Source organism: Chiloscyllium plagiosum, chromosome 24 (assembly GCF_004010195.1).
Source record: "Chiloscyllium plagiosum isolate BGI_BamShark_2017 chromosome 24, ASM401019v2, whole genome shotgun sequence".
Taxonomy (NCBI): Eukaryota; Metazoa; Chordata; class Chondrichthyes; order Orectolobiformes; family Hemiscylliidae; genus Chiloscyllium; species Chiloscyllium plagiosum.
This window is the reverse complement of record NC_057733.1, coordinates 4,691,877-4,711,064: the sequence shown is the minus strand read 5'-3', so window position 1 is coordinate 4,711,064 and position 19,188 is coordinate 4,691,877. Positions and strand designations below refer to the sequence as shown.

The following is a 19,188-nucleotide window of genomic DNA, read 5'->3' as shown; positions in this document are numbered from 1 at the left end:
AAGAAAGAGAGAAAGAAAGAAAGAAAGAGAGAGAGAGAAAGAGAAAGTGAGAAAGAGAGAAAACAAGAAAGAGAGAGAGAACGAGAGAGAGAGAGAGAATTTTTAGAATTATTAAGATTGGATTACTTAGTGTGGAAACAGGCCCTTCGGCCCAACAAGTCCACACCGATCCTCTGAAGAGCAACCCACCCAAACCCATTTCCCTACATTTACCCCTTCACCTAACACTACAGGCAATTTAGCATGACCAATTCACCTGACCTGCTCATCTTTGGACTGTGGGAGGAAACTGAAGCACCCGGAGGAAACCCACGCAGACACGGGGAGAATGTGCAAACTCCACACAGACAGTTGCCCGAGGCTGGAATCGAACCCGGGACCCTGGTGCTGTGAGGCAGCAGTGCTTACCACTGAGCCACCGTGCTGCCCAAATGAGAGAGAGATAACGAGAGAGAGAGAGAGAGAGAAAGAGAGAGAACGCGAGAGAGAGAGAGAACGCGAGAGAGAGAGAGAACGCACGCGAGAGAGAGAGAACGAGAACAAAAAATTGTGAATACTTACATTTAAGTCTCTGAAGTATTCATTATAGTCGAGTGCATATCCAACCACAAACTTGTCAGGAACTTCAAAACCAACGACTGTAAGTAAAGTTCATTAAGATGAGTGAAATACTTGCAAAGTGACAATTAATGCAAAATTTAACATGGCAATATTGAACATCAAGCACGGCTTGGACTTTGATATTATGGGTGCAGATCCCCTGGGATCATCCTTTAACCACATTCATGATCAACAACAACATAGTATTGGAACTATCTAAACATCAAGAATAATTTATTAATGCTTCATGTTCAACCCAAGATTCAAGTAAGCATGCAGAACAAGACTGACCCAAACATGATACCGCTGACTGGAGGAACAACACCTCATCTTCCATCTTGGGACCCTTCAATCACATGGCATCAACATCAACTTTACTGGTTTCCCAATCTCCCTTCCCCATTTCTCATCCCAGATCCAATCCTCAATATCAGCACCACCCTCTTGACCTAGCTTCCTTCCCACCTATCCGCTCCACCATTACCACCGACCTATCACAATTACCCCCATCTGCATCCAACTATTGCCTTCACAGCTACCTTCCCCCAACCACACCCTCACGCACCTATTTATCTCCCAGCTACTTTCCCCCTCCACAATCCTGATGAAGAGCTTATACCCAAAACATCGACTCTCCTGCTCCTCAGATACTGCCTGACCTGCTGTGCTTTTCCAGCTCAACATGTTTCAACATCTGACTCTCCTGCATCTGTAGTCCTCACTTTCTCCCAGACATTAAACTCATGAGTGTTGGCTCTTTCTAAACTAACCTAAGTTTGAATTGAAGCACAGTCTATTGAAGGAAATTCACTAATAGCTTAGAAAGTAGGATGTTAAAAAGGTCTGGAGCACAGCAGAGAGTTGAATATTAAAGGCTTCAGGTGGTGAGCAGGAAGGTGGATTTAGACAAGTTAGATGTTAAAGGCTCCGAGTAGTTGGGGCCAGTAGTTCTCTAATTAAGACACATTATCAGAATTTATGCCCCTTTTATAGAGAAAGATGACTTATTTATTGGATTTTACTTAAAACTGGAGCAATGATCAGGGATTGGAGGAATTAATGCCAGCCCTTGGAGCTTAATTCATGAAGGTATTTGATAAATGAGCTGTGTTCTGAGCAACATTGCCTCTAATTTATTGTTTGAAGTACACTAGCAACATACTGAAGTGTGTGATTCCCTTTCTCACTCAGTAATCTAATGGGACTGATGTATCAGTGGTCTGCGTGGGGACTATGTCTTACTGCAGTGCTTAGAGGAAATAATGATTCGGAGGCAATTACAGTTTGAAAGACATCCTGGATTGAAATGCAATACTCACAGTCTGGCCGATAGCCCACACTTCGAGGAGTTCGTTTAACCAGCAGACTATTAAGAAAGAAGAGAGCATTATTGAAACGATGAAATGACAATTTCACACACTCAACTGCCATTAGAATTGCAGAGACAAGCATAAAATTTTAAAAATTCAAAAAACGGTAAACCAGAGTCTAATGGTCCCAACCTGAAGATAACCTGAATGTGACTTGAATGTGACCTGAATGTGACTTGAATGTGACTTGAATGTAACCTGAATGTGACCTGAATGTGACCTGAATGTAACCTGAATGTGACCTGAATGTGACCTGAATGTGACTTGAATGTGACCTGAATGTGACCTGAATGTGACTTGAATGTGACCTGAATGTAACTTGAATGTGACCTGAATGTAACTTGAATGTGACCTGAATGTGACTTGAATGTGACCTGAATGTAACTTGAATGTAACCTGAATGTGACTGGAATGTAACCTGAATGTAACTTGAATGTGACCTGAATGTAACCTGAATGTGACTGGAATGTAACCTGAATGTGACCTGAATGTAACTTGAATGTTACCTGAATGTAACCTGAATGTGACTGGAATGTAACCAGAATGTAACTTGATTGTGACCTGAATGTGACTGGAATGTAACCTGAATGTAACTTGAATGTGACCTGAATGTAACTTGAATGTGACCTGAATGTGACTTGAATGTAACCTGAATGTAACTTGAATGTGACCTGAATGTGACCTGAATGTAACCTGAATGTGACTTGAATGTGACCTGAATGTGACTTGAATGTGACCTGAATGTAACTTGAATGTAACTTGAATGTGACCTGAATGTAACCTGAATGTGACTTGAATGTGACCTGAATGTGACCTGAATGTGACTGGAATGTAACCTAAATGTAACTTGAATGTGACCTGAATGTAACCTGAATGTAACCTGAATGTAACTTGAATGTGACCTGAATGTAACTTGAATGTGACCTGAATGTGACCTGAATGTAACCTGAATGTAACTTGAATGTGACCTGAATGTGACTTGAATGTGACCTGAATGTAACTTGAATATGACCTGAATGTGACTTGAATGTAACCTGAATGTGACTGGAATGTAACCTGAATGTAACTTGAATGTGACCTGAATGTGACTTGAATGTGACCTGAATGTAACTTGAATGTGACCTGAATGTGACCTGAATGTAACTTGAATGTGACCTGAATGTACCTTGAATGTAACTTGAATGTGACTTGAATGTGACTTGAATGTGACCTGAATGTGACCTGAATGTGACCTGAATGTGACTTGAAAGTAACTTGAATGTGACTGGAATGTAACATGAATGTGACTTGAAAGTAACTTGAATGTGACTGGAATGTAACTTGAATGTGACTTGAATGTGACTTGAATGTAACTTGAATGTGACTTGAATGTGACCTGAATGTGACTTGAATGTAACTTGAATGTGACTGGAATGTGACTGGAATGTAACTTGAATGTAACTTGAATGTAACTTGAATGTGACTGGAATGTAACTTGAATGTGACTTGAATGTGACTTGAATGTGACTTGAATGTAACTTGAATGTAACTTTGAACCATTTAAGAAACACATAGTCATTTCAGATGATATTAAATCCTGTTTTTCTAAATTCAATCCCTCCTTCCAAGACAGTGTATTAACAAAGGAAAATAATTAATAAATCAAACAAATTGCTAGAAACATCCACACAAGGAAGTGTGATTTTGGGTAAAAATCTGAGAAAATTTAATTTAATTTATTGTCACATGTACCGAGGCACAGTAAAAAGCTTTGTCTTATTAGCAATACAGGCAGATCACAGAGTTAAGTAGCATAGAAAAGTAAATAATAGGTAACCAGTGGCAAAAGCAAAAACACAGGTACAGGCGAATGTTAAGAGCTTGTGAGTCCATTCAGTATTTTAGGGTAGAAGCTGTTTTGAAACCGGCTGGTGCGTGTGTTCAGGCTTCTGTACCTTCTCCCCGATGGCAGAGGTTGTAGAAAAACATTGCCAGGGTGGGATGGATCTTTGAGAATGCAGGCGGCCTTTCCTTGACAGCAGGCCTGGTAGATGAATTCTATAGATGGGAGGTTGGCCTTTGTGATTGTCCAGACAGAGTTCACCACTCTCTGTAATAGTCTCCGATCTTGAATGGTACAGTTACCATACCAGGTAGTGATACATTCAGACAGAATGCTCTCAATGACGCACCTATAAAAATTAGCAAGGATATTCGCCATCATGCCGAATTTCCTCAGCTGCCTGAGAAAGAGGAGACGTTGTTGGGCCCTTGTAACCAGTGCATCCACATGAAGAGTCCAAGAAAGCTTGTTGTGGATGACCACTCCCAGGAGCTTGACACTCTCCACTCGTTCCACCTCTGTGCTGTTAATGTGTAGGGGGGGCATGAGTAACATCTTGCCGAAAGTCAATAATGAGTTCCTTGGTTTTGCCGGCATTGAGAGCTGGGTTGTTCTCAGTGCATAATTTTTTCAGGTCTCCCACCTCCTGTCTGTACTCTGTTTCGTCGTCATCTGAGATTCAACCGACTATGGTGGTGTCATCAGCGAACTTGTAAATGGCATTAGTCTGGTATTAGGCGATGCAGTCATGGGTATACAGTGACTACAGTAGGGGGCTGAGTATGCACCCCTGGAGGTCTCCAGTGTTGAGTGTAAGTGAGCATGAATAATTGTCCCCAGTCTTCACTGATTCTGGTTTGTGGGTCAGGAAATCGAGGATCCAGTTGCAGAGAGTGGGACTTAGTACGAGATCACTAAGTTTAGTAATCAGTCTCGAGGGGATAATAGTGTTGAAGGCTGAACTGTAGTCAATGAGTAGGATCCTTACGTAGCTGTACTTGGTGTCAAGATGTTCTAAGGATGAATGAAGGGCAAGCGATTTGGCATCTGACATGGATTTGTTGGTCTGATAGGCAAATTGGAGTGGTTCAAGAGTAGTGGGGAGGCTGGAGCTGATTAATACCATGACCAGCCTTTCAAAGCACTTCATGACCACCGAAGTCAGGGCCACTGGACGGTAATCATTGAGACAGACTGCATGAGTCTTCTTAGGCACAGGGATGATGTTGGCCTCTTGGAACATGCAGGGACAGTGGCCTGCTGCAGGGAGAGGTTGGAGATGTCCAAGAAGACCTGGTACTCCATCTGGTTCCATCGCTTTCCTAGGATTCACACAAAGGAAAATCAATCTGACCTCTGATGCAGAGACTGTTGGGATAGGTTCACCAGGACTTGCCGCAATAAGTGTTACCTCTCTGCCAAAATTCTGCTCAAAGCGAGCATAGAAGATTTGATGCAAATAGCTAAAGCATTTTTCTGTGTCAGCAGGAGCAAAGGGTTGATGCCCAAGAATTGGGACATATTCAGAAAAACGTCTGGTTCGAGAAGGCTGTGGTGTCAGGGATCATGGGATGTGAACTGAAATTAACAATAACAGACATAGGTTTGGAGATTCTGGAGCTGACAATAACACAAGGCCATAAGGTATTTCGGCAATCTATTACCCACTGTTTAAGTTGATAATTGGATAGGTTTCACACAAGGCTTACCTCACCACTTTCACCATGTTGGGTTTGTAATCTTGCAACATGCTCAGCAGAGTCTGCATTGTTTTACCCGTATCAATTATATCCTGTGAAAAAGGGAGTAAAGTATGATTCATAGAAAGCTGTGAGGTCAACACAATAATGCTCCCCAGACACATCCCCACTATACGAATGTCAGTGCTACCCTGCCCCTCCATCCACAGGTAAGCATCAGCACTACCCACTCCCCAACAGCAGCCCTCCCCGTACCAACCAACTGAAACCCTACAAGTGCCAACATTGTCTCTCCCATCCTCATTTGTCGGAATCAGTGTTTATCCCTTGGCTCTCCCGCATTCTTCTATTAAACTTTCGTTATCCACTGTCTTGGCTATCCAGCCACTGATAATCATAAATTCAAGCTAAACTGAAACCTTGCTGCAATTCTCTAACTTGGAGCAAGTACCATTCACCTAAGTTGCATTTGTTCCCTATAGCTCAAATTTAAGACTGGCATTCTCCTGTTTAAATTTCTTTGTGAAATCACACTACCTAGTTATGTAGCGGCACAGTGGCTCAGTGGTTAGCACTGCTGCCTCACAGCGCCAGTGACCTGGGTTCAATTCCCGCCTCGGGCAACTGTCTGTGTGGAGCTTGCACATTCTCCCCGTGTCTGTGTGGGTTTCCTCCGGTTTCCTCCCACAGTCCAAAGATGTGCAGGTTAGGTGACTTGGCCACGCTAAATTGCCATAGTGTTAGGTGGATTAGTCAGGGGTAGATGTAGGGGAATGGGTCTGGGTGGGTTGCTCTTCGGAGGGTCGGTGTGGACTTGTTGGGCACACTGTAGGGAATCTAATCTAATCTAACCTCCTCTAGCTATAGTGAACCCTGGTTTTGAGACTGACCCCTCACACAACCACCACCCTGCTCCATTAACGGTAGTCATGTCATCAGCAGCCGTTAGCTCAGTTGGCTGAATGACTGGTTTGCAATACAGAGAAGTCAATTTTGTGGGTTCAATTCCCACGCTAGCTGAGGTTATCATGAAGGATTCTTAACTTCTCCTGAGGCAAGGTGGTCCTTGGGTTAAAACACCGACAATCATTTTTCTCTAATGAGAATCAAGGCCTATGGTCCTCTGGGATCACAGCAACTTTACATTTAATCTCTGGAATTTACATCATAGTACAGGCCCTACGGCTCACGATGTTGTGCCAAGCATTTACCTTAATCTAAGGTAAATCTAACTTACACACACCTCAATTTACTGCTGTCCATGTACTTGTCCAGCAGTCGCTTAAATGTCCCTCATGTCTCCGACTCTACTATCACCACTAGCAGTACATTCCACACACCCACCACTCTCTGCATAAAAAAGCTACATCTGACATCTCCCCTATACCTTCCTCCCATCACCTTAAAATTGTGACAGCCAATTCTGCCCTGGGAAATATCTCTGGTTATCCACTCTATCTATGCCTCTCATTACCCTGTACACTTCTATCAAGTCACTTCTCTTCCTTCTTCTCTCCAGTGTGGAACGCATGAGCTTACTCAACCTCTCTTCATAAGACATGCCCTCCAATCCAGGCAGCATCCTGGTAAATCTCCTCTGCACCCTCTCTAAAGGATCTACATCCTTCCTATAATGAGGGGACCAGAACTGGCCACAATATTCCAAGTGTGGTCTAACCAGGGTTTTATAGAACTGCGGCAAAGCCTCATGGCTCTGAAACTCAATCTCCCTGTTATTGAAAGCCAACACACCATACGCCTTTTTAACAACTCTATCAACTTGGGTGGCAACTTTGAGGGATCTATGAACATGGACCCCAAGATCCCACTGTTCCTTAACACTGCCAAGAATCCTATCTTTAACCCTGTATTCAGCACTCAAATTTGATCTTCCAAAATAAATCATTTCGCATTTGTCCAGGTTGAACTCCATCTGCCACTCTTCAGCCCAGCTCTGCATCCTGTCAATGTCATGTTGTAGCCTGCAACAGCCCTCGACACTATCTACAACACCACCGACCTTTGTGTCATCAGCAAACGGACAAATCCACTCTCCCACTTCTTCATCCAAGTCATTTATAAAATCTACAAAGAGCAGAGGCCCAAGAACAGATCCCTGTGGGTCACTGACCTCCAGGCGGAATACTTTCCATCCACTCGCTGTCTTCTTTCAGCCAGCCAAATTTCCCTGTATCCCATACCTCCTAACTTTCTGAATGAGCCTACTATGGGGAACCTTATCAAATGCCTTAATGAAATCCATATACACCACATCCACTGCTCAACCTTCATCAACTAGTGTCGTCACCTCCTCAAAGAACTCAGTAAGGTTTGTGAGACATGACCTGCTCCTCACAAAGCCATGCAGACTGTCTTTAATCAAACTATGTTTTTCCAAATAGTCATTAATCCTATCCCTCAGGATCCTTTCCAGTACCTTGCTTATCACAGACGTAAGACTAACTGGTCTGTAATTCCCAGGGATTTCCCTATTCTCTTTCTCGAACGGAGGAAGAGCATTCACCTCTCATCAATCATCCGGTACTCCTCCCGTGGAGAGTGAGGTTGCTAAGATCATCACCAGAGGTGCAGTGATCTCATTCCTCGCTTCCTATAATAACCTTAGATATATCTGGTCCAGCCTTGGGACTTATCTATATTGATGCTTCCCAGAATTTCTAGCACGTCCACTTACTTAATGTCAATCTGTTCAAGCCTATTAACCTGGTCCATGGTGTTCTCACTATCAACAAGGTACCTCTCTCTCGTGAATAATGAAGAAAAATAACTCAATATGGCCTCTCCTACTTCTTCAGACTCCAGGCACTAGTTTCATTCCACTGTCCCTGATTGGCCCTACCCTCTCTCTGACCATTCTCTTACTCCTTTGGGTTTTCCCTAATTCTTCCCACCAAAGCTTTTTCGTGCCCCCACTTAGTTCTCCTCAGTCCATTTTTGAAGTTCTTTCCTAACTACCCTGTAATCCTCTGAAGCAGTGCCAGATCCTTGTTTGCCCAACTTTAAGTAAGCTTCCTCCTTCCTTTTGACAAGAAGCTCCTCTTCTCTTGCTATCCAAGACTCTTTCACCATACCATTCCTTGCCTGTCTCAGTGGGACAAAGTTATCAGATTAGATTCCCTACAGTGTGGAAACAGGCCCTTCAGCCCAACCAGTCCACACCGACCCACCGAAGAGTAACCCACACAGACCCATTTCACTCTGACTAATGCACCTAACACTATGGGCAATTTCCCATGGCCAATTCACCTGGCCTGCACATCTTTGGACTGTGGGAGGGAATCGGAGCACCCGGAGAAAACCACACACAGACACAGTGAGCATGTGCAAACTCTACACAGACAGTCACTCAAGGCTGGAATCGAACCTGGGACCCTGGTGCTGTGAGGCAGCAATGCTAACCACTGAGCCACCATGCCGCCCCAGCACTCGCAACAAGTGCTCCTTAAACAGCCTCCACATTTCTGCTGTGCTTTTCCTGCTGAACAATTGTTGCCAATTTATACTCCACAGCTCCTGTCCAATAACAGGATAATTTCCCCTTCCCCAATTAAATACCTTCCCATACTGTCTGCTCCCATCCCTCTCCATGGCTATGGTAAAGGTGAGGTACTTGTGGCCGCCATCACTGAAATGCTCTCCTACATGAGTCATTAAATGAGAAGTTTAGCATCCAGGATTGTTTGACTACATTACAAGGTGTTCAAGGTGCTATCCAATGAGACAGTCTGACAAGCTGGTGATGAAAGGATATTTCTCCTTTGAACGAATGAAGGGAGACAGTTTAAATTTAGGAGTCTTGAACTTGAGATGAGGAAGAGAATTCTTTCCTCTCAGAAGGTTGAGAGTCATGTTTTTAGGATAGAGGTTGATAGAATTTTGACCAACAAGGGAGTCCAAGGTTGTGGATAGTCAGAATTGGGGTTTAGGCCTCAATTGGATCAGCCATGATCTCAATGAATGATGGAGTATGCTCAATGGGCCAAAGGGTGTACTCCTGTCCCTAATTTGCATTTTCACATATACACTCATATATAAATTGGATTTTTGTTAAGGGCACCATATTTTGATTGAGATTTTGCTGTTGAACCACTATATAAACACATTTTAAAACCTCAAATAGGACTCAGCAGCAGGAACCCTGTTCCTCTATTCAATAAGTTTGTGCTGACTTGGTTATGGTTTCAGCTCCACCACATAATAATTGATTCTCTCATAAAATACAGACCTGAATATCAAGGATAACATGAACACCTCTTTGAAACAGTGTGATGGAAACAACAGAGTTGATTTAGATTAGATTAGATTAGATTAGATTACATACAGTGTGGAAACAGGCCCTTCGGCCCAACAAGTCCCCACTGCCCCGCCGAAGCGCAACCCACCCATAACCCTACATTTACCCCTTACCTAACACTACGGGCAATTTAGCATGGCCAATTCACCTGACCTGCACATCTTTGGATTGTGGGAGGAAACCGGAGAACCCGGAGGAAACCCATGCAAACTCCACACAGTTAGTCGCCTGAGGCGGGAATTGAACCCGGGTCTCTGGTGCTGTGAGGCAGCAGTGCTAACCACTGTGCCACCATGCTGCCCACACGCCTCATATAACAGTCAGCACCTCCAATAGTGAAGCACTCACACAGTACTGTAGTGGAACAACAGCAAAGATTATTCTGCTCATGTATCTGGAGTAAGACCAGAACTACAACCTCCTGACTCGAAGGTAAAAGCATGATGCATGGTGCACAGCAAAGATAAATCTGATCTTGCCGGCCCCTCCTCAAATTTTATATAATCTATGGAATTATCCCGGTGAATCTCCAGTATATGCTCTCCGTAGTTTTAATGTGCATGTGATAATGCAACATAATTTCAGGAAACTATAGCTCACTATTGCATGTGCATATAGGCTTAGAGATGTACAGCACAGAAACAGACCCTTTGGTCCAACTTGTCCATGCCGACCAGATAACCCAACATAATCTAGTCCCATTTGCCAGCACTTGGCCCATATCCCTCCAAACCCTTCCTATTCACATACCTGTCCAGATGCCTTTTAAATGTTGTAATTGTACCAGCCTCCACCACTTCCTCTGGTAGCTCATTCCATACACATACCACCCTCTGCTCAAAAAGTTGCCCCTTCGGCCTCTTTTATATCTTTCCCCTTTCACTCTAAACCTATGCCCTCTAGTTCTGGACTCCCCCACCTCAAGGAAAAGACTTTGCCTATTTATCCTATCCATGCCCCTCATGATTTTATAATTCTCTACAAGGTCATCCCTCAGCCTCTGGCACTCCAGAAAAAAAACAGCCCTAGCCTGTTCAGCATCTCCCTGTAGCTCAAATCCTCCAACCCTGGCAACATCCTTGTAAATCTTTTCTGAACCCTTTCAAGTTTCACAACATCTTTCCGATAGGAAGGACACCAGAATTGCACGCAATATTCTAAAAGTAGCCTCAACATGACCCATCAACTCCCATACTTAATGCTCTGACCAATAAAGGAAAGCATACCAAACGCCTTCATCACAATCCTATCTACCTGCGACTCTACTTTCAAGGAGCTATGAACCTGCACTCAAAAGGTCTCTTTGTTCAGCAACACTCCCTAGGACCTTACCATTAAGTGTATAAGTCCTGCTAAGATTTGCTTTCCCAAAATGCAGCACTTCACATTTATCTAAATTAAACTCCAACTGCCACTCCCCAGCCATTGGCCCATCTGGTCCAGATCCTGTTGTAATCTGAGGTAACCTTCTTCCCTGTCCACTACACCTCCAATTTTGGTGTCATCTTCAAACTTGCTAACTATACCTCCGATGTTCACATCCAAATCATTTATATAAATGACAAAAAGTAGTGGATCCAGCACTGATCCTTGTGGCACTCCACTTGTCACAGGCCTCCAGTCTGAAAAGCAACCCTCCACCACCACCCTCTGTCTATTACCTTTGAGCTAGTTCTGTATCCAAATGGCTAGTTTTCCCTGTATTCCATGATATCCAACCTTGCTAATCAGTCTCCCATGGGGAACTTTGTTGAACGCCTTACTGAAGTCCATATAGATCATGTCCACCACTCTGTCATCATCAATCCTCTTTGTAACTTCTTCAAAAAGCTCAATCAAGTTCACGAGACATGATTTCCCACACAAAGCATGATGTTGACTATCCCTACTCAGTCTTGCCTTCCCAATTACGTATTCCCTCAGGATTCCCTCCAACAACTTGCCCACCACCAATGTCAGGCTCACCAGTCTACAGTTCCCTGGCTTATCCTTTCCACCTTCCATAAATAGCCAACCTCCAGTCCTCCGTCACCTCACTTGTAACCATCGATAATATAAATATCTCAGTAAGGGACCCAGCAATCACTTCCCTAGTTTCCCAGAGTTCTAGAATACACCTGATCAGGTCCTGGAAATGTATCCACTTTTTTGCGTTTCAAGACATCCAGCACTTCCTCCTCTATAATATAGACAATCTTCAAGATGTCACCATCTATTTCCCTACATTCTATATCTTCCACGTCCTTTTCCACATTAAATACTCATCCAAAATACTCGTGTAGTATCTCCCTCATCTTCTGCGGCTTCACACAAAGGCCACCTTGCTGATCTTTGAGGAGCCCTATTCTCTTCCTAGTTACCCTTTTGTCCTTAAACGTATTTCTAAAAACCGTTTGGATTCTCCTTAACCCTATTTGCCAAAGCTACCTCATGTCTCTTTTTGCCCTCCTGATTTCCCTCTTAAGTTTATTCCTACTGCCTTTATAGTCTAAGGATTCACTCAATCTATCCTGTCTATACCTGACATATGCTTCCTTCTTTTTCTTAACCAAACCCTCAATTTCTCTCATCATCCAGCATTCCCTACACATACCAGCCTTTCCATTCACCCTAATAGAAATATACTGTCTCTGGACTGTCGTTATCTCATTTCCGAAGGCTTCCCATTTTCCAGCCATCTCTTTACCTGCGAATACCTGCCCCCAGTCAGTTTTTGAAAGTTCTTGCCTAATACAATCAAAATTACCCTTCCTCCAATTTAGAGCTTCAACTTTTAGATCCAAAATGTTCTTTTCCATCACTATTTTAAAACTGAGAGTGTTATGGTCCCAAAGTGCTCCCCCACTGACGCCTCAGATACCTGCGCTGCCTTATTTCCCAAGAGTAGGTCAGGTTTTGCATCTTCTCTAGTAGGTACATCCACATACTGAATCAGAAAATTTTCTTGTACGCACTGAACAAATTTCTCTCCATCTAAACTCTTAACACTATGGCAGTCCCAGTCTATGTTTGGAAAGTTAAAATTCCCTACAATAACCATGGTGGGTCGGTGGTTAGCACTACTGCCTTACAGCACTAGGGTCCCAAGTTCAATTCCAGCCTTGGGTGACTGTCTGTGTGGAGTTTGCACATTCTCCCCGTGTCTGCGTGGGTTTACTCCGGGTGCTCCGGTTTCCTCTCAGTCCAAAGATGTGGGCAGGTGAATTGGCCACGCTAAATTGCCCATAGTGTTAGGTGCATTAGTGCAGAGGAAATGGGTCTTTGGTGGGTTGGTGTGGACTAGTTGTGCTGAAGGGCCCTGTTTCCACATTGTAGGGAATCTAATCTAAATCTATTATTCCTATAGATAACTGAAATCTGCTCACAAATGTGTTTCTCAATTTCCCTCTGAATATTAGGGGATCTAAAATACAATCCCAATAAGGTGATCATCCCTTTCTTATTTCTCAGTTCGACGCAAATAAGCCTCCCTCAGTACAGCTGTAATGCTATCCTTTATCAAAAACGCCACCCCCATCTCTCTCGCCTCCTTTCTATCCTTCTTCTAGCATTTGTACCCTGGAACATTAAGCTGCCAGTCCTGTCCATCCCTGAGCCACATCTCTGTAATTGCTATGATATCCCAGTCCCATCTTCCTAAACATGCCCTGAGTTTCATCTGCCTTCCCTGTTAGGCCTCTTGCATTAAAATAAATGCAGTTTATTTTATCAGTTTTTTTCGACATTGTTCTTGCCTGCCCAGACTGTTTGACTCGCTTCTGTTCTCAGCTGTACCAGTCTCAGATTAATCTCACTATCTCCCTGGGTCCCATTTCCCCTCCTTACTAGTTTAAATCCTGCTGAGCAGCTCGAGCAAATCTCCCTGCCAGTTCAGGTTCAATCCATCCTTCTTGTACAGGTCACTTCCACCCCAGAAGATCCAAAGATCCAAAAATGTGAATCCTTCTCCCATACACCAGCTCCTCAGCCATGCATTCATCTGCTCTATCCTCCTATTCCTACCCTCACTAGCTCATAACACTGGGTGTAACCCGATATTACTGCCTAACTTTCTATATTCTCCCTTCAGAAACCCATCCTTTTCCCTTCCTATATCGTTGATTCCAATGTGTATAATGACCTCCTGCTGGTCCCTCTCCCCCTTGAGAACATTCTGCATTCTCTCTGAGACATCCTTGATCCTAGTACCAGGGACTGGATTAGTGGTGCTGGAAGAGCACAGCAGTTCAGGCAGCATCCAAGGAGCAGCGAAATCGCTGCCTGAACTGCTGTGCTCTTCCAGTACCACTAATCCAGAATCTGGTTTCCAGCATCTGCAGTCATTGTTTTTACCTGGCACCAGGGAGGCAACACACCATTCTGATTTTTTGCTGCTGGCCGCAGAAATGTCTGTCTGTGCCTCTGACCCTAACCCTAACCCTATCGCAGTCTTCTTCTTGACCTGCAGCCTTCTTCTTGACCTCTCCGCCTCCATCCTACTCCGACCTATCACCCTCACCTTGACCTCTTTCCACCTATCACATTTCCAACGCCCCTCCTCCAAGTCCCTCCTCCCTACCTTTTATCTTCTCCTGCTGAACACTCTCTGCTCATTCCTGAAGAAGGGCCTGTGCCCGAAACGTCGAATCTCCTGTTCCCTGGATGCTGCCTGACCTGCTGTGCTGTTCCAGCAATAAAGTTTCAACTTTGATCTCCAGCATCTGCAGACCTCACTTTCTCCTCTGACCAGACAGTCCACTAACATAATCAATCGCCTGGAACCCAACATACCGCGCATTACATTAGAGCCTGTCTTGATACCAGAAACTTGGCTGCCCATGCTATATTCCCCTGAGAATCCATCACCCCCTACATTTTCCAAAACAACACACTTGTTTGAAATGAGGATAGCCACAGAGACTCCTGCACTAGCTGCCTACCTTTCCTGGAGTTAACCCATCTATGTGACTACATTTGCAGTTTTTCTCTCTTCCCATAACTGCCACCTATCACACCCCCTTGCTCTTGCAAATTCTTCACCGCCTCTAACTGTCGCATGAACTGATCCATTCAATCTGATAGGATTTGCAACTGACATTTATTTCAGATATAATCCTCAGTAACATGTAAACTCTCTCTAAACTCCCACATCCGACAATAAGAGCATATCACTCTACTAAAGACCATTTTTGCACCTTCCAATCTACAGACCCAAAAAATAGCATCGTCTTATTGCTCTAGAAAATACTGCTCCAGGCTAACTTAATACTTATGGCTTATATTTTTAAAATTTAATCAAGAGTCAGATCCCAATAAAAACATAATCAAGAAGGTACCCACTCTACTTACTATTATCGATTTACAGCAAGGCTATACTTTAAATTGTTTACTTATCTGTTTCTGTGCAGTGACCTCTCCCAAACAGGTTCCTTCAAGATCCGTTGTGAATTACTCTGATCAAATTCTAGAAAACAGTCTTCTCCAAGAGGAGAAACTAATTGCTGAATACCATAAGGGAGATTCCAAGGTCAGACTACTTTGACTCATTAAAATGAAAAGCAGAGTGGGACAAGATTCACAAAATGAATGGTGCAAAAGCAGAAGTCAACTCTTGTGGAGAAGGGAATAAAAATTGGGCCAAGTGGAGTTGTAACCACAAAGTAATCAGCAGTCCAATTCAAAACATTAATATAAGTTTAAAATAAAAAGACTAACCTCAACAATTAAAACATTCTGTCTCCCAAAGTTGCAAGAAGGGAAAGAGAAAGAAAATTGTTAAACATTTTATTTCATCACAGATTAAACATCAATAACCCTGCAATTCACAACATGCAAGAACTTTTCCTGCTAAATTAAATTACTACTCTCACATTCTATGTTTTTAAAAATATATTAACATCCTGACAGATTAATAAAAATGGCTACATTCTGTGTATAAGTTCTAAGTAGTATCTTGGGGACAGTCCATATCACAGTCGAGATGTTGGATGTATTATAATAGAGAGGAAACTCAATTATTGTGGTGGTGGAAGCAGAGTCATTAGGGACATTTAAGGGACTGCTGGACCTACACATGGATAGCAGTGAGTTGAGGGGTGCGTAGGTTAAGTTATTATATTTTACATTAGGATTAAACCTCGGCACAACATCGTGGGCCAAAGGGCCTGTTCTGTGCTGTACCTTTCTATGTTCTATCCGAATGAGATGGGCGAGCACGATTTCGTTTGGATAATCAATTATTCAGTTAATCGTTTAAATGCCTTTCCTCTGGGGCTCGGAGTGTTTTAAGTCTGCTCCCCATTCAGGGGACGAGGCAGCAGCACACCGTGCACAAGCCACTGCCCTCACTCAACACTGCCTTCGCTCCCGTGCATCACCAACAGCCTTCTCCCCCCCCCCGGCTCCTCCTCCCTCCATTTGCCACCCTCTCCGCGGCAGCCGGACGGGACATCAACAACAAGACTGCTGCTGCTGCTGCCGCCTTTTGTGGGATGAATCTCCAAATAACACACACACACAGACACACCTTTTTACTGCAACTTTTTGACAGGACAGGACAATGATGGAGAGATTATGTGGGGAAGGGGGGTTAGGGTACACCCCTGTGTAGAACTCAAGGGCAAGTGTCGGGGTAGAGAGTGGGCGGGATGTCAGTTATTTGGAGATGGTACCTGTTTAATCACTGTACACAAAAGATGCGATCAGTGTTGGAAACACGTCTTTGATGTAATGTTTCTATTGGGTCCTTGAGATCTCTTTCGGTTAATCCAATTTTGGGATAATTAATATTCCGATAATCGAGGTTTCTTTGTGTATGAAGATGGATAAATCTACTGTTCCTGACCAGATATATCCAAGAACACTGCAAAAGGCTAGAGAAGAAATTGCAGGGGCTCTAATTGATAGTTTTGCATCAATGTTAGCCACGGGTGAGGTCCCGGAGAATCGGAGGATAGCAAATGTTGTGCTCTGATTCAAGAAGGCCTGCAAAGAAAAGCCTGGGAATTATAGACCAGTAAACTTAACATCCGTGAGAGGTAAGTTACTTGAGAAGATTGAGAGATATGTTACACATGAACCTATGAACTAATCTAAGCCCATCCCCCTACACTATCCCATCATCATCCATGTGCTTATCCAAGGATTGCTTAAATGCCCCTAATGTGGCTGAGTTAACTACATTGGCAGGTAGGGCATTCCATGCCCTTACCACTCTCTTGAGTAAAGAACCTGCCTCTGACATCTATCTTAAATCTACCACCCCTCAATTTGTAGCTATGCCCCCTCGTCGTTATCTTACGAAAAAACTTTCACTATCTACCCTATCTAATCCTCTGATCGTCTTATATGTCTTTATAAAATCCCCTCTTAGCCTTCTTCTGTCCAATGACTACAGACACAAGTCCCCCAGCCTTTCCTCAATAGTCGTTCCCTCCAGACCAGGCAACATCCTGGTAAATCTCCTCTGCACCTTTTCCAATGCTTCCACATCCTTCCAGTAACGGGGAGACCAGAACTGTACACAATATTCCAAGTGCGGCCGCACTAGAATTTTGTATAGTTGCAGCAATATATTACAGCTCTGGAACTCAATCCCTCTACTAATAAAACTTAACACACCGTATGCCTTCTTTACAGCAACTGGGTGGCAACTTTCAAGGATCTATGTACAAGATCCCTCTGCACATCCACACTATCAAGAATCTCTCCAATGACCCTGTATCCTGTCTTTCTGTTATTCTTCCCAAAGTGAATCACCTCACATTTAGCTGCATTGAACTCCATTTGCCACATTTCAGCCCAATTGTGCAGTTTATCCAAGCCCCCTCTGCAACCTGTAACATTCTTCCACACTGTCCACTACTCCACCGGTTTTAGAGTCATCTGCAAACTCACTAACCCATCCACCTATTCCTGTGTCCAAGTCATTTATAAAAATGACAAACAGCAGTGGTCCCAAAACAGATCCTTGTGGCACACCACTAGTAACCGGACTCCAGGATGAATATTTGCTATCAACCACCACTCGCTGCCTTCTTTCAGAAAGCCAGTTTCTAATCCAAATTGCTAAATCATCCTCAATCCCATGTTTCTGCATTTTTTCCAACAGCCTAACACGCGGAACCTTATCAAAGGTTTATTGAAGTCCATGTATACCACTTCAACTGCCCTACCCTCATCCACATGCTTGGTCAGCTTCTTAAAAAAACTCAATGAGGTTTGTGAGACATGACCTGCCCTTGACAAAACCATGTTGACTATCGCCAATCAAATAGTTGCTTGCTAGATTATAAATCCTATCTCTTATAATCCTTTCCAAAACTTGTCCTACAACAGACATAAGGCTCACTGGTCTATAATTACCTGGGTCATCTCTACTGCCCTTCTTGAACAAGGGCACAATATTTGCAACCTTCTAGTCCTCTGGTACTAAACCTGTAGACAATGACGATTCAAAGATCAAGGCTAAAGGCTCCACCATCTCCTCCCTAGCTTCTCGGAGAATCCTCGGATAAATCCCATTCGGCCCAGGGGACTGATCTACTTTCACTTTTTCTAGAATTGATAACAGCTCCTTCTTACTAACCTTGATCCTTTCCAGTCTAATCTCCCGTATCTCATTCTTCTCCTCTACAATATTCTCCTTTTCCTGAGTGAAAACAGATATGAAATATTTGTTTATCACCTCTCTGATCTCTACAAGGTCCACACACATGCCCTGTTCCTACCCTAGGCGGAGGTGGTGACTGCAGATGCTGGAGATTAGAGTCAAGATTAGAGTGGTGCTGGAAAAGCACAGCAGAATGCTGCCTAATCTGCTGTGCTTTTCCAGCATCACTCTAATCTTGACCTTATTCCTACCCTAATCATCTTTTTATTCCTCACATACCTATAGAAAGCTTTAGGGTTTTCCTTTATTCTACCTGCTAAAGACTGCTCATGTCCCCTCCTTATTTTCTTAACTTTCTCTTTAAATCCTTCCTAGCTAATCTGTAACTCTCCATCGCCTCATCTGAACCATCTCGCCTCAACATCACATAAGCCTCCCTCTTCTGCTTAACAAGAGGGACAACTACTTTAGTAAACCACGGATCCCTTACCTTATCACTTCCTCCCTATCTGACAGGGACATACCTATCAAGGAGTGGAGGTTGGGTTGGTGGGGGGTGTGGATCTGACGAGGGAGTCACGGAGGGAGTGGTCTTTACGGAATGCTGATAGGGGAGGGGAGGGAAATATATCCTTGGTGGTGGGGTCCGTTTGGAGGTGGCGGAAATGACGGCGGATGACCACCAATCTCCATGTAACTATCACCCCACCAATCTCCATGTAAATACCAGCCCACCAATCTCCATGTAACTACCACCCCACCAATCTCCATGTACAGCGCATCATCCACCG

The 19,188-nt window shown here is 43.7% G+C and overlaps 1 protein-coding gene across 2 annotated transcripts in view; it reads right to left on the bottom strand.

Annotated features, from left to right (window-relative positions):
* Positions 1 to 19,188, bottom strand: part of hprt1 (hypoxanthine phosphoribosyltransferase 1) — a 48,932-nt gene that overhangs the window by 1,885 nt on the left and 27,859 nt on the right. The window contains exons 5-8 of one of the 2 annotated variants that reach the window (XM_043714345.1): positions 15,502 to 15,519; positions 5,502 to 5,584; positions 1,920 to 1,966; positions 562 to 638 (exon numbers count right to left, since the gene is read on the bottom strand). In XM_043714345.1, coding sequence (XP_043570280.1) covers positions 562 to 638; positions 1,920 to 1,966; positions 5,502 to 5,584; positions 15,502 to 15,519 — 225 coding nt within the window. The remainder of the gene's footprint in view (positions 1 to 561; positions 639 to 1,919; positions 1,967 to 5,501; positions 5,585 to 15,501; positions 15,520 to 19,188) is intronic. The other variant, XM_043714346.1, reaches the window with a different exon arrangement.